Source organism: Alosa sapidissima, chromosome 9, assembly GCF_018492685.1.
Source record: "Alosa sapidissima isolate fAloSap1 chromosome 9, fAloSap1.pri, whole genome shotgun sequence".
Classification (NCBI taxonomy): domain Eukaryota; kingdom Metazoa; phylum Chordata; class Actinopteri; order Clupeiformes; family Clupeidae; genus Alosa; species Alosa sapidissima.
Genome location: NC_055965.1, coordinates 8,688,641 through 8,703,640, shown reverse-complemented (window position 1 = coordinate 8,703,640; position 15,000 = coordinate 8,688,641). Strand labels below are relative to the sequence as shown.

The following is a 15,000-nucleotide window of genomic DNA, read 5'->3' as shown; positions in this document are numbered from 1 at the left end:
TGTTTCAATCACTTTGCTGAGGTGTACCTTTCTTTTGGTTCCAACCCCCCCCCCCCCCCCCCCCCCCGTCCTCCTCAGGTGGAACCAGCTGGACCTGGCCATCGTGCTGCTGTCTGTGATGGGCATCACTCTGGAGGAAATCGAGATCAACGCCTCACTGCCCATCAACCCCACCATTATCCGCATCATGCGGGTGCTGCGCATCGCCCGAGGTGAGGACACACACACACACACACACACACACACACACACACACACACACACACACACACACACACACACACACACACACACACACACACCCTCACACGCCCACGCATGCCCCCCATCATTACTGTAACTGTCGATCAGTGGCCTTATAAACCCATTTCCCCTATGGCTGACATCTCCCATTGAATTCTCATGAATATTTTACCACTCTGAAATATCAGTGATTTGTGTCTATGTGCACATAAACACACCCACTCACACACATACAGAGAGAGAGAGAGAGAGAGAGAGCATGTCAGTATTCGTGACTGACACCTGCGTTTGAAGTTCACCCTGCCCCGATCTACAACCTATAAGCTTCTCAAGGAAGGAAAAACCTGCTGACTCACTGTTTCAGCCACTAAATCCAACCTTCCGCTCAGCAGTCAGCTCAGGAAGGCCCTCATCTCCTCCATCCATCCATTTCTTCCTACCTCTCCACCTGTCCCTCCTCTCCTTCATCCATCCATCTCTTCCTACCACAGAGGACACTGGAGCTCTTTGAACTAACAAAAACACAACATTTTTCACAATTTCCGATTCACAATTATATGTGCAGTGCGGTGTTGGCTGGAATCAGGCTAACTATTAGGGCCACTGGGCCAGTAATGACCAGCAGACACACCCCAGCGTGTCCAGTGACCCCCTCTCTCTACTGAGAGAGAAGCGTGTCGTTACCTGTAAATATTTTTTGTTTTTCCAACCCAATTATGTAATTTTGGAAGTACAGGTGTACACACCTGTCTTCTTAACGGTATATATTTATGTGACACGCAGATTTAGAGACTTTTTGTTTTACAATTAAAGTTACCCCAACAAGTGCTTGTTTTCAATGGGAGATTTAGACTAGGGCAGGTTGAGTTGCTAGTTCCAACAGTCAGGCAGCAACGCCGCTACACTCTGGGGGCATGTGCGTGAGCCCTCATGCCCCAGAGTGTAGCGCTGTAGTTGCCTGGCTGCTGGAACTAACGATTGTTTTCAGAGGTTTTTTTCGTACCAACAGTGACTTCGAGAAACAGATCTATGTGAAAAACTGCCAGATTTTTCCTTTAAGACAGCCTCACTCTTCCATTCTATAAGTTTTCTTATCTGAATTTGCAGGCATTGTGGAAGTAACACTTTTATTTTTTTTTAAGAGGAAAAAGTTGTTGAGGTTGAATGCTGTTGCCATTACTGCAAACCTCCTGAAGCGGTTTCTCTCTCATGGGGCAGTCCCTCGCCGTGCAACAGAGTGGCCCTACTCTCTCACACGGTTTCTCCCTGTCAGGCACTAACATTCCCCTTTCCCCCTTGTTAATGGACTGATGGGAGCTGTACACATTTTTTGTGCTGCTACACTCTCAGCTCATTTTTAAAACTTTTTTCCTGTCTGTCTGTCTGTCTCTCTGTCTGTCTGTCTGACTGTCTGTCTGACTGTCTCTTTCTTCACTGTGCAGTGCTGAAGCTGTTGAAAATGGCTACGGGAATGCGAGCTCTACTAGACACAGTGGTCCAGGCCTTACCACAGGTAAAACCACACACACACACACACACACACACACACTCACATTCAGGCACAGGCAGGCACACACTCAGGCATTGACATTTGACAAGCATACAAAAGTAAAGGATAAGTCAGCAGTTTACTTAGATGTGCATGATACAGTGGCCAAGGGCTTACCACAGGTGAGACACACACACACACACACACACACACAGCACAAGTCAGTTTGTCATGCAGACAAAAAGAGAAATGTCCAGTCAGCGGTCACCCTCACAGAAACCTCTCGCCCCCCCATTTCCACTCCACACCTTCCTGACAGATGGGATGGTACAAAGGGCCGCCCCCCCCCCCCCCCCCCCCCTCCCCTAATCCCACTGCTGCCCTCCACCAACATACAGATAAGCATCACTTGTTAACACCAGCCCCTTGCCACCTTCTCATCTCAAGGGTACGTAGGGGTGGTTATCATGATGTGGTGGTGGAGGGGGAAGAAGGAGGAGGGAGAGGAGAGGGGGATGGAGAGGGTGATGGAGCGATGCTGTCTGACTCTCTGCCACCAACTCCCATGCATCAGAGGTGGAGGGGGAAAGAAGGTGGAGGGGATGGAGTTTTGTATCAGGGAGGTGAACACAGGGACCTTGATCCCTTCTCATGTAAATGGTGTTTACTTCAATGATGCAAAACTCGTCTGTTTCTTTTTTTAATTTTTTATTTGTGTTATCACACTTCCACTATAATTCCACTGCAGTGCTTCCAAGTTTGAGGAACGATGTTTTGATGCTGCTTTTTTCACAGGAGGCTGCTTGAGACTCTAAACGGGTCTGGGCTGGAGTCGGCAGCTCTCTGGCGTGCACGGGTTGGACGCGGCTGAGCTGTTCCGCACCCACACAGTTGTATTCTGCTGGAGCGTGTCAGAAGAATAAGCTCGCGAGCGCATGTGTTTTTACGCCTGGTGCAGTCCGATTGTGTTCTCCACCTCTTATCTCCTCAATGGGGATGACGGAGACCAACAGCGCTCTGAAGCACTCCCTCTTTTTGTTTAGTTTCTTTAACGCATCTTTCGCTGTGCCTTTTTGTGAAACGTCGCCTATTTTTCCAACCGCTCATTTCGTTCCGTCCATTTTCCCCCTTATCGCTCTTTCCCTTCATCTCTCTTCTCTCTCTCCCTCTCTCTCTCTCTCTCTCTCTCTCTCTCTCTCTTACTCTCTCTCTGTCGCTCTCTCTCCATCCCAAGCTTTCATTTCTCCACAGCTCCTTATCCTCACTTTAAATGCTAGTGAATCATGCGTGAACCCATTAAGGTGGTGTTTTTTTTTTTTGTCTTATTTTATTTTACGTGACCGTAAAGCCGACTGTTTGTCACGCTCGGAGACGAGTGCGCTGAGTCACGGCCCATTAGGCCCTAAATAGGCTCCGTAAATGGTGGTTAAGATGGCCGCCGCTGATGTCTGGGCGTCAGGCTGGGCCTCGCATTGGGAAATGCAGGCACTCCCGATTTCCATTAACGTCGATTTTTAGAGCAGGTGTCGGAACAGCTTTGTGACACCTGTCTGCCATTGCTCTAAATGTCAGAGGCAGAGAAGCAGGGGAACCTGAGCTGAACAGACTTGAGCTAAACGGATGGGTCACCACTCTGGATCTGCCTAAGTATGTTGGGTAGTGAGACTGTGTTTACATGCTGGGCCCTATGGGTTTGCATCTACACTTATTCATTTGGCAGACATGTTTATCCAAAACAATGTACAGAAATAGAATAACATTTAAGCTACAGATACAGCTATTAGTGACACGGAAATAAGACTTTGGTCGACATTTTCCTGTGGAAGTTTATTATGTTCCAGTCCTTAACTCCATCACTGGTACATGCCATAGCTGTATTTATGTATTTAAAGTCTTTATCTATTTATTTGATTTCACACACCGTTTGGCCTTGGCAGGGTCTGCGCTCCCCTCTAGTTTAGCAGATGGACATTTTATACAGAGCAAGCTCCCAGGTCTCAAACTCTTAACCTTGGTGAAATTGTTACTAATGACCAAAGATTCTAGAGCACTCTGCTTTCCTGGTGACCGTAACTGGAACAACGTGTGCTTGTTTGCAACATAGAACATTTGACTATTTCCTCTTCATTTTCTCTCTGTTGAATCGTTCATCTTCAGTGGATGATCAGGACTCAATCTTGCACAATTTGCCCTTTTCACTTTGCCGGATTTGTGCACTGTGCAGCCACACGCGATTTGCGCCTTCCATTTCCTTATGAAATTGTGTTTTCATGGGACATGCACAGTGACATCTCTCGCTCTCTCACTCTCGCTCTCTCTCTTGCTCTCTATCTGTCTCTCTCTCTCTCTCTCTCTCTCTCTCTCTCTCTCTCTCTCTCTCTCTCTCTCTCTCTCTCTCTCTCTCTCTCTCGGGGTCACTTGTTAATAGCATGCCTCCACCCGAGCGCAACGCTTTTCACTTTTCAGGATTGGATTTCTGCCGTGTCACTTCAGCAAGGTTTAGTGCTCAAGGCTGTGGGAACCCCCCCCCCCCTCACAACCACCCCCCAACACACACACACACCACCTCACCCTCCCAGCATCTCCTAAGGGAACTGCCCTTGGTTGGATCACTATATACATCCAGTCAATCCCGACCCAGAGGAATACCACGCTCCAATTGCCCAAGGACAATCCCCAGAGAGAGACTGGGAAGGTCACGCGTGGCTACTGAGACTGTTTGGATGTGGCGTGCGATTGCTTCATCTGATGCCTCTTGCTTCACGGCGAGGTGATTTATTAGAGGGCTGTGTGCGCAGCGGAGGAGCCCATCTCGCAGCCCATATGGGGCCCTGGGAATCTCTCAGGGATTCCGTCAGCGTGCCGAGCTGTTTTGGCTCCGGTGGATCCGCTGGTGCACAATGTGTAGTGTGTAGGGGGACTTAATGGAGAATGATTTCATGGTGGGAGACCTTCAGGCAATTCTGTGCCTGATGGTTGGGTGGAATGGGCCTCATGGTGGTGATTTAATGGTGTGTGTGTGTGTGTGTGCGTGTGTGTGTGTGTGTGTGCTGTGCATGCGTGTGTGTGTGTGTGTGTTGTGCGTGCGTGTGTGCGTGTGTTACAGGTGGGGAACCTTGGCCTACTCTTCATGCTGCTGTTCTTCATCTATGCTGCTCTGGGAGTTGAGCTGTTCGGGGAGTTGGGTGAGTATCTGCTTGTACCTGTTCAACCTCCCACACTCCAGCCAGATAGAACATAGTCGTTCTAATCAGTTTACTGCTATCAAATGACTGGGTGTACTGTACCTAAAGTCATCAGATGATCAGAGCGGAGAGGACGTGACCAGATGAGAGTGAATAAAGTCTTCCTGGTGTCCAGCCCTCTACTGCATGGCTGCTGTTGGGCATTTTGTAGGTCCTAGGTTGTTTGGATTCTTTTTTTTTTCACAGTGCACAAAAACAAAAGCATTTTTTGATTCTTTGTATGCATGTTTTTTTGTTTTTTTTGGGGGGGGGGGTTGCCTTTATTAAAGATAGGATCGTGAAAATTGACAGAAAGCGAGTTAGAGAGAGAGCGAGAGAGAGATGGGGTGGGATCGGAACCAAAGATGACCATAGATCAGATACGAACCTGGGTCCCCCTGGCCACCTGGACCCAAACTTGCTATGGATGCTGTAGCCACTCACGCCACAGCACCGCCCCCATATGCACTTGGCCAATGAGACCCACATAACAACTCTGTGTTGAGTCAAAGAGCTCTCTGAACTGCAATCTGTGTGATGGTGGCGCGCTCCACACCGTGACCGTGTGAGTATGACCCAGCGTGCCCGTACGGAGCAGCATGAACAAATGAACCAGTGTGGTGGAGCAGAGGTGGCGCTGGTCGGCCCTGGAGTCAAACCCCTAAACTCGCCGCCCCGAGTCTGCATCCCTTGAAATAAAAGCGTCTGCTAAACACCAATCCCTTTACTCTATTTTGTTTTGCTTTATGAAACCCTATTCTTATTGGTCCTTTTGAGAGAGCTCCACTCCCAGGCCCTGGAGCAGCTTGTGTGCGGGGGAGACTGACCGCGCGTGTGTGTGTGTGTATGTATGTGGCTCGTGCGTCTGTCTCGGGTCCTTCGTCTCGCCCCTGTCTCCTAGTGTGTAACGAGGAGTACCAGTGCGAGGGCATGAGCCGCCACGCCACCTTCGAGAACTTCGGCATGGCCTTCCTCACGCTGTTCCAGGTCTCCACCGGCGACAACTGGAATGGCATCATGAAGGTGGGCCCCCCAAGATGACCAGTCAAATGCCACTCATATACAAGCACATGCACACTTGCTACAGTTAATGACAATATCAAATCATACATTATTGATTTTGTTTACAGTAGTTACTGACTTGGGGCGTGATCAGACAGGGGACAGTTTGCCGCTTGTAAAACATTAGGTGCCCAATGTTTTAATAATGCCGTTGGGCACTTTTCAGCATTGAGTTTAACTTTTTTTTAATTCGAAGGTGCTCAGGGCCCTGCCGCAAAATCACGAGGCGCAGCAGGCGCACAAAACGCGAGGTGTCCAGTGTGCTTAAGATGCACGGAAAACACGTACTGTACTTAAGATGCACGGAAAACACGTAACACGTACTGTACTTAAGATGCACGGAAAACACGTACTGTACTTAAGATGCACGGAAAATACCAACTGTACTGCCCGAGCAAAACAACAGAAAACAGATGCCTCTCTACAACAATAACATCCTGTCTGATCAGGCCCCACAGCATGATAGAGGAGGGCATGTGTGCAATAACGGACCAGTAACGGTAATAGTATAGTTTATCATACTATCATATTGGGGCAGCCGTGGCCTACTGGTTAGCGCTTCGGACTTGTAACCGGAGGGTTGCCGGTTCGACCAGTAGGCACGGCTGAAGTGGCCTTGAAGCAAGGCACCTAACCCCTCACTGCTCCCAGAGCGCCGCTGTTGTTGCAGGCAGCTCACTGCGCCGGGATTAGTGTGTGCTTCACCTCACTGTGTGTTCACTGTGTGCTGAGTGTGTTTCACTAATTCACGGATTGGGATAAATGCAGAGACCAAATTTCCCTCACGGGATCAAAAGAGTATATTTATACTATACTTATACTTATACTATATAACTTACTATATAGTTTATCATACTGTATAACTTACTATATAGTTGATCATGCTATATAACTCACTATATAGTTGATCATGCTATATAACTTACTATATAGTATAGTTTATCATGCTATATAACTTACTATATAGTATAGTTTATCATACTGTATAACTTAGCATTTTGTTGCACAATAGCTGTACACTAAGGTAAGACGGCTTACTACTGTTGGTCAGATAGGCTGTCCATTGTTGCCAATGTTAATGGAGCTTATTGGTATTTGATCAATATTTAACAAATGCCACTTGTTGTTTGACCGTCTCCATGTCCACCCTGACTCCGCTGCCCCTCCAGGACACGCTACGCGAGTGCCCACCAGGGGAGTACAACTGCAACCCCAGCCTGCAGTTCATCTCGCCCATGTACTTTGTGAGCTTCGTGCTGACGGCGCAGTTCGTGCTCATCAACGTGGTGGTGGCCGTGCTCATGAAGCACCTGGACGACTCCAACAAGGAGGCCATGGAGGACGCCGAGATGGACGCAGAGATCGAGCTGGAGCTCGCCCAGGGCGCCCTCTGCTGCATGGGAGGCCTCGGCGCGGCCGCCGGAGGTGCTGCCATTGCCGCAGCAGCAGCCGGAGGACTAGGGGCAAGTTTAGGACCTGGGGGAGACCGTGGAGGAGGAGGAGGCGCCGGGGAGGGGGGGTGCAGGCACCAGGGCGTCACGGCAGCCAGCCCCCACTGCCCGCACGGGGCGTCCAGCCCACGCCGGATTGGCCACGATGCCCGCAGTCGCCGCCGACTGTACTCGCCAGCACAGGTCAGTGCCCAGGTGCAGGTGTGTGTGGGTCTTTTTATATGTGTGTGTGTGTGAGATAGAGTTTGTATGCGCTTCTTAAATGTCATAGGAGCTAGCTGACCGAAAAAACAGATTTGTGTTCAGTAGCCAACTCCTCTTTTGAACAATGTATTTCAAGATATAGAGTTCAATATGGCACTGTAACATTAAGACTTCTTCAATATATGCAATCTATATCCATGAGCAATATCAAACTGCCATTCTTTGAAACACTATTCCTGAAGAACCCATTCCATTGAGGTGTAGATTTGTGGGAATACCTCCACCTTTTGCCTGTGATTTCGACTGTATATTCCCATGTTTGAGGAATGAATCCTTACTCCTTGCGGTCTAGCACTGACTAGTATATTTCAAAAGGCCGTAACATTCACACAATATCATCATTTCTGCACTCGCTCCTGATTGTCTGTAATTACGTCTCCCTTTCATGTTCCGCAGTGCTCATTTCACCTATGTGTGCGTTAGAATGGGAATGTATTGGGGGGGGGGGGGGGGTCACATAATTACTGTCATCATACTGTAGTCGCAGAGAAACGCGGTGATTTTCCCCTCCTATTTGGATTGAATGGGTTGTGTCAAGTCATGACGGGGAAAAAATGACCTCACGCCTCCTCTTCAGGGGCCCTTAACCAGAAATGACACTTTTTGAATTTACTTTATTAAACTTTAGACATTGTCTTTTTTTTTTTAACCAGATTTCTTTGGTTAAGAAAGTAATTTGTTCCACGGATTGTTCCCTAATCGTGCACGAGGCACACCTCCATTAAGGCTGTTTGTTATGTAAGAACCCCTGATAGCACTTTTGGGGGAGGGGCACTGATATGTGTCAACGCTAGGGCCATTTCCTGTAAGACTTTCACATAGCTGTTTAAAATACATCCTTCTTCTCAATAAATGTCTTAACCCTTGTAAGGTGTTACAAGGTGGGGTCTATGGGACGCGTTTTCAATGTTTGCAAAAAGAAAAAGTATGCTATTTATTATTTCTTCTAACTCAAACTCATGGGCCTTGGCTCATTTTGTGTGAAGAACATAAAAAATAACTGATTTTTAATGAGTGCACATGGAATTCCCCATTTCATTCATTTAGCCCCATTTTGTCTAAAAACCGATGAAAAGAGCCAGGCTCCTACCCACTACAACGACATTCCGGCACGGATCAGAAACGTCAGAGACTCCATACTCCATATTGTGTATCAGTGTTAGCCTGGGAATACCTATACAAACTATCTGCAAATTTGGGATTTGCTCTGCAGGTCCGTCTGGACAAGAGGCCATTTCCAATGTCGCTAAAACACGAGCATGCAAATACAATCGGTAATCCTGCATGCAAATGTATTTCTTTGGAATTGAGTGAACAACTGCATTTAACTTAATTTAACTTTCGTTTACAAGATTGCTGCACTTCTGAAAACGATTTGGTAGGTTTAATATGCCAATTAAAGTTCAATTTCACTGCTAGTTATACCCCTGCTGGTAGTCGTAGGTCAATGTACCTTTTCCAGACCCACTTCTCAATTAAGAAGGGTCTGGTGTCAACGAGGCTCTGCCAGTGCAACATCAAAATTAATCTGTTATTTTAAGGTGAAGAACTGCACTCACTGTGCTGCTGTAATGATTTCAGTGCTGTGGTCATTTAAGCCCTCTAAGTGCCTATGGCCCTTTGCTGTATTGTTCGCTTGGCATTGATTCCGCCGCGTCTGGAGCTCGGAGCACACCGTAATAGCAGTTATTTTCCGCCCTCCACGCCATCGACTCACCTCGGAGGTCCGTCCCCCCTACTTGATTTATAACTAGTTGTTTTCTTGCGAGACGATGACCAGAGTGCTTTTGTGTTTATGAGATGATTGGATTGGGGCTGATTACATGACAGAAACAGAGAGGGGAGGGGGGTTAGAGAGAGAGAGAGAGAGAGAGAGAGAGAGAGAGAGAGAGAGAGAGAGAGAGAGAGAGAGAGAGAGAGAGAGAGAGAGAGAAAGGGAAGAAAAAGCTTAAGATGACTCACAATAGGAATGCGCTGCTGTAGTGAGGGAGGATGATGGAGGGAGGGAGGGATGGAGGGAGGGAGGAATAGACGACTGCTGTCCTGCAAGCTCCTAAATCTGGCCGCACATTTTTGGCACCATGGCAACAAGCTTGACCGTATTGCCCCCTCATCCCCGTCTTTGATATCAACAGGTCCTTTCTGTTTCCACTGTAGCCACACAGGCAGGAAAATGAAATGGCATGAACTCACAGGCAAGCACAATGACACACACACACACACACACACACACACACACACACACACACAGGTACGCAGATGAATCGTTGGCATGGCTGACTCACAGGTGTGGTCTGGCATGTGACAGTGTTGCATAAGCACAGACGCTGTGATCCGTGGCACATCAACACTGCTTTTAGAAACTCCCATCCTTTGTCACACACACACACACACACACACACACACACCACAGAGCCATTACTGCTCCCCCATACTCATCAGCTACCCCCACTACCACAGAGCAGCCTCAAAGACCAGACAACTTTCCCACACCCACCTACGCACACACAGACACACACAGACACCACCGTAACTCCCTCCCGGTCCACCCACACAATCAGAGTACGGGCTTGATTACGGGCGCGGACAGAGTTTATTTATAGGTACAGCAAATGCAATTTGGAGAGGCAAAGGCAAGGAGCTCTGCTGTACAGATAATGAGAGGAGCAAGGAGAGCGGGGTGGTGGCGAGCCAAAAGGCACATAATTGATGCAGAGCTGGAGCAGAGAGAAAAGAGAGAGAGAGAGAGAGAGAGAGAGAGAGAGAGAGAGAGAAGACGGATAGAAAAGAAAGGCAGAGAGAGAGAGAGAGAGAGAAGATGGATAGAAAAGAAAGGCAGAGAGAGGGGGGGGTGGGGGTTGGAGGTGTGTTTGGAAAACGGAGCTGCAATCAGTGCAGGTGACAGAGCACAGCCACCAGCATGTTCGGTTTGGTTTCGGCTCCGAGGCCTCTAGGGCCACTAGGGACACACTGCAGCCCTGCGCACGCTGTACGCAGCAAGGCCACTTCCTCCATTCCTCCAGCACCCGTCACGCACTAAAGGCCATTCACAACACCGTTTACAACTTCTGAAAACTTCTGGAACGGCCGGCGCCAGGGAAGAAAATTAAAAAGGGAACAAAAGCCACAGTAGTTTTACAGTGATGGCTGAACAAAAAGGCAATTATAGTCGTGCAGAAATAAGAGGTACATGAGTTAGGAAACAAAACCCCTTTAGGGAAAAGCCGTAGACACTGTAGACAGGACAGAGGAGGACTCACACGCTGAGTGTGCTGAGTCTACAGTCATGTGCACCCTCCCAGTGTTTCCTCATTCAAACCAGGTTGATTGATTGACATGTACAAAAAACATTTTCTATTTAAGTAGACGAATAAATAAATAGCAGAGCTTTGTACACTAATTGTCAAAAGGATAAAATGCACTGAAGCCCTAAGGCTTATTTCCATTGTAGTCCTTTCATGCATGTAAGCTTAGTAGGTGTATGCTAATTAGTGTGTGTGTGTGTGTCTGTCTGTGTGTGTATGTGTGTGTGTGTGTGTGTGTGCGTGCGTGCACTTGTATGTGTGCACACACAAGTACGACCAATATAATACATTATCTGTGCTGGAGCTAATTTCAAATGGAGTGGAAAACTGACCTGTAGTTACACCAATCAAAATGTGTTATTGTTTTTGGAAATCATGGACTCTGCGTCGTTCGAGCCAAAGAGGAGGGACGACAACCCAATCTGTTATTAGCGCCCAGTTCAAGTACGAGGGTGCATTAGTATCTGTAGCACGGGCACCTTGCCCATCTGGCATAACATATACTGGTTCTGAGGAGCAGATGCTGCCATTCAGTCTTTTCCAGGGAAGACCTTGAATATTTCAGGAAAACATTCTGCACAAGCAACACAGTGGTAAACATGCCCCAGTCCCAACTTATTTTAGACGTGTTGCTGGCATCAAATTATAAATAAATATATATTTTTTTTTACAGTATATTTTCTTTGACCTATTCCCAAGTAAATATAGGGGTAACATGTAAATGATAGCATTCTGTTTTATTTACCGTACATATTACACAGCGTCCCAACTGTTTTTGGAAATGGGCTTATAATTTTACAGGATTAAGTTAAATTAAGTTGACTGCATCACATTTTAAATAAATATATTAGGGCTGTCAAAATAACTGATTAATTAAAAAAAATAACGCAGATTAATCGATTCTGTATGACCTTTGACCCTGAGCCGTTGTAGTCAGTAACCATTAGACTGTAAAATGAAGGAGAGAGAAGAAAATGTGCTGCCTAGATCATTGATTGGAACATTTACTTTTAAAAAACGGCTTGATGGTGTTGATAAAAATAAAGTGTTGATTAAAATAGTCCTCTGCAATGTATGTGATGGAAAAAAAACTTCTTCCCGAAGCACTTTTGAATTTATTTCCTCAGCATATTAGGTCATATCATAGATTATTATGGCCATTATTAAAATAATAATAAAATAGTTTTTGAACTTTAATGTCACTAATGCTGATTATTCAATGATTCATTTGAATTTAAATATTTAAAATACTTTCACAGCAAAAATCATATGCGATTAATTTAGATTAATTAATCACAGAGTATGTAATTAATTAGATTATTTTTTTAATTGATTAGCAGCCCTAAAATATATATATTTTTGATATACAACTGCTATAACAACTGCTAACTGCTAAGTTTACAGTATCACAAGAATGTGAAGAGAAGATGATATCCTTAGCTGAAAGGCACCATGTCTTTACATTGGTAGGTAGGAGAACACCAGCCTACAACTCCACTCCACTCCATTTAAAGGACTAAAAGAGCTGTCTTATTATGGTTGGAAATGTACAGACAAGGGGAGGATGAGATCCACACAGAAGTTATGAAATATTGAAAAGACACACAAAGGGGATTTAAACTCCTTGTCAAAGTTATTTCTCCTCTAGTGCTGTCTCAGTGGGTTTTTCTGTGATGGTTTCACTTGCTTCCTTTCGTAAAGTTGTGTCACGTCTCAGTGAGTTATGCGGTGCTGACATCCCCACCAGTAATTGAGGCAGTTTGTCTCAAGGGTAATTGATTGGTTAAAGTGAATAGGATAGACTGAGAACTGACTTTTGGGAAAGATAGAAAGAGAGAGCGAGAGAAGGAGAGGTGGTGTGTGAGTGGCAGGTGGAGTTTGATTAGCAGTGAGCTCTGGCAGCTTACCTCCGCTGCCTGTTCTGTTATGATGAGAGGAGACCTGTGAGCGAGCTGTGAGGTGAGACAGATGGAGCATGGAGGAGCATGGAGGAGCGAGGGTTTAGCCCTCTGTGTGGACCGGCTGGGGGGAGAGTGAGAAAGGGAGTGAGATGAACCGCGTTAGGGGTCTGTGGGTGTGGGTGTGTGTGTGTGTGTGTGTGTGTATGTGTGAAAGAGAGGGAAAAAACTGTGTGTGTGAGAGAGAGGGAGATACATACATGGCAGGCAGAGTGCAATGGAAAGAATGTGTGTGTGTGTGTGTGTGTGTGTGTGTGTGTGTGTGTGCGGCAGACCGAGTGCGAGCAGAAGGGAGCTCCAGTCAGTCCAGTCAGCCCCAGAGTCTTGCACCTCGGGAGGTTCCGTCAGTGAAGACTCTCTCACGCGCGCGTGCACGCACGCTCTCTCAGCCCATCAGTGCCTGGACACACCGGCCACGAGCAGAGTCCTCCCCGCAGGGAGCCTCTCCACGCCTGGCTTATCAGGTCTCCACAGGCCCCCCCCGCGCACCACACCACACCACACCACACCACACCACACCACACCACACCACACCACCACCCCACCCCACTACCCCACACTCCACCACCCCCACTGGGACACTGTCAGGAGGCAGCACCTGCTGAATACATCAGCAGCTCCACTGCCTTATTACCAGAGCACAGATAACCAGAGAGAGCAGAGCAGAGGAGAGGAGAGAAGAAGTGCAGAGAGGAGAAGAGAAGAGGAGAAGAGAGGGTTTTAGGGACTTAGTGGTGTGGAGGGAAGACCGCAGGTGCTCAGTAAATCAGCTACGGTGTCGAAACAATTAGCTGCATTCAGAATACATGTAGTGTAGAGTGCAGCATCACAAAGGATGGTGTAAAGCTGCATACAGGAACATGAATAAGTAAATATGTTGGAATGCTAATGGTTTTGTAAGCATGTGCTGTTTTCCTGGGGGATGAGCAGGGAGGCTGGTAGAGAGGGGAAAGAAAGAAAGTATGAAAAGAGGAAATATGAGTGAGACATTCTCTCTCTCTCTCTCTCTCTCTCTCTCTCTCTCTCTCTCTCTCTCTCTCTCTGGGCCGGATGTACAAAGAAAGCGCTAATACTGAGTTTTTCTATGCGCAGAGAGCGAACGCTGTGCTTTGCCATATTATGGGGAATTTACTAAGCTGTCACTTCATTACGTAAACAGTGCTCAACACCGCCCGGCCCCGCCCCCTCTACAACGCCAATTGCTTGCCCACAGCTGAACCACAAGCACAGTTGAATAGAGTTAACCATTTGGGACATTAAAAATAATCAAAGTTTAGCGATCATGCATGATACTAAAATGTCAACGAGCAGCGACATACAGAGTAGGCCTATAGTTTTACTAGTATAGTATTGTAGTGTCCATTTTTATGTCCAAGTTCCATGGGCCGCGAACAATATAGAGCCAGGTTGGATTAACGCACCTCTGTGTTTACGTTGCAAGAATGATTTATTGTCTGTGTACAAAACATAATCATGAATGAAAAAGTAGTTGTAAATTAGTCCATATATATGATCTTAACGAAAAACTGTTTCTTAAGTGTTAGTAAACTAGAGAGTGGTAAAAACAGTGTGATTCACCCCACTCCCATTATCCGTCGGCTCCAAACTAATACCTGTGCCCGACGTCATATACCCTTTGCCCCCTCGTGTCACATCAAAGATGGCAGGCCATAACATCAAGCAGGGAAATGTAGTTTAAAACCATTCCATGTTACAAAAAAAAATAATAATAATTCTTTCAAGGAAAAGTACGAAATGGCTATAACAAGTATATATACTCTTTTGATCCCGTGAGGGAAATTTGGTCTCTGCATTTATCCCAATCCGTGATTTAGTGAAACACACTCAGCACACACAGTGAACAGAAGCACACACTAATCCCGGCGCAGTGAGCTGCCTGCAACAACAGCGGCGCTCGGGGAACAGTGAGGGGTTAGGTGCCTTGCTCAAGGGCACTTCAGCCGTTCCCACTGGTCGGGGTTCGAACCGGCAACCCGCCGGTTA

General features: G+C 46.9%; 1 protein-coding gene across 1 annotated transcript in view; it reads left to right on the top strand.

Moving 5' to 3' along the window:
- The window catches only part of LOC121717933 (voltage-dependent T-type calcium channel subunit alpha-1I-like), a 108,842-nt gene that overhangs the window by 82,864 nt on the left and 10,978 nt on the right, over positions 1-15,000 (top strand). The window contains 5 exon segments of the mRNA XM_042102645.1: positions 79-212; positions 1,686-1,756; positions 4,839-4,917; positions 5,858-5,979; positions 7,188-7,652. Coding sequence (XP_041958579.1) covers positions 79-212; positions 1,686-1,756; positions 4,839-4,917; positions 5,858-5,979; positions 7,188-7,652 — 871 coding nt within the window.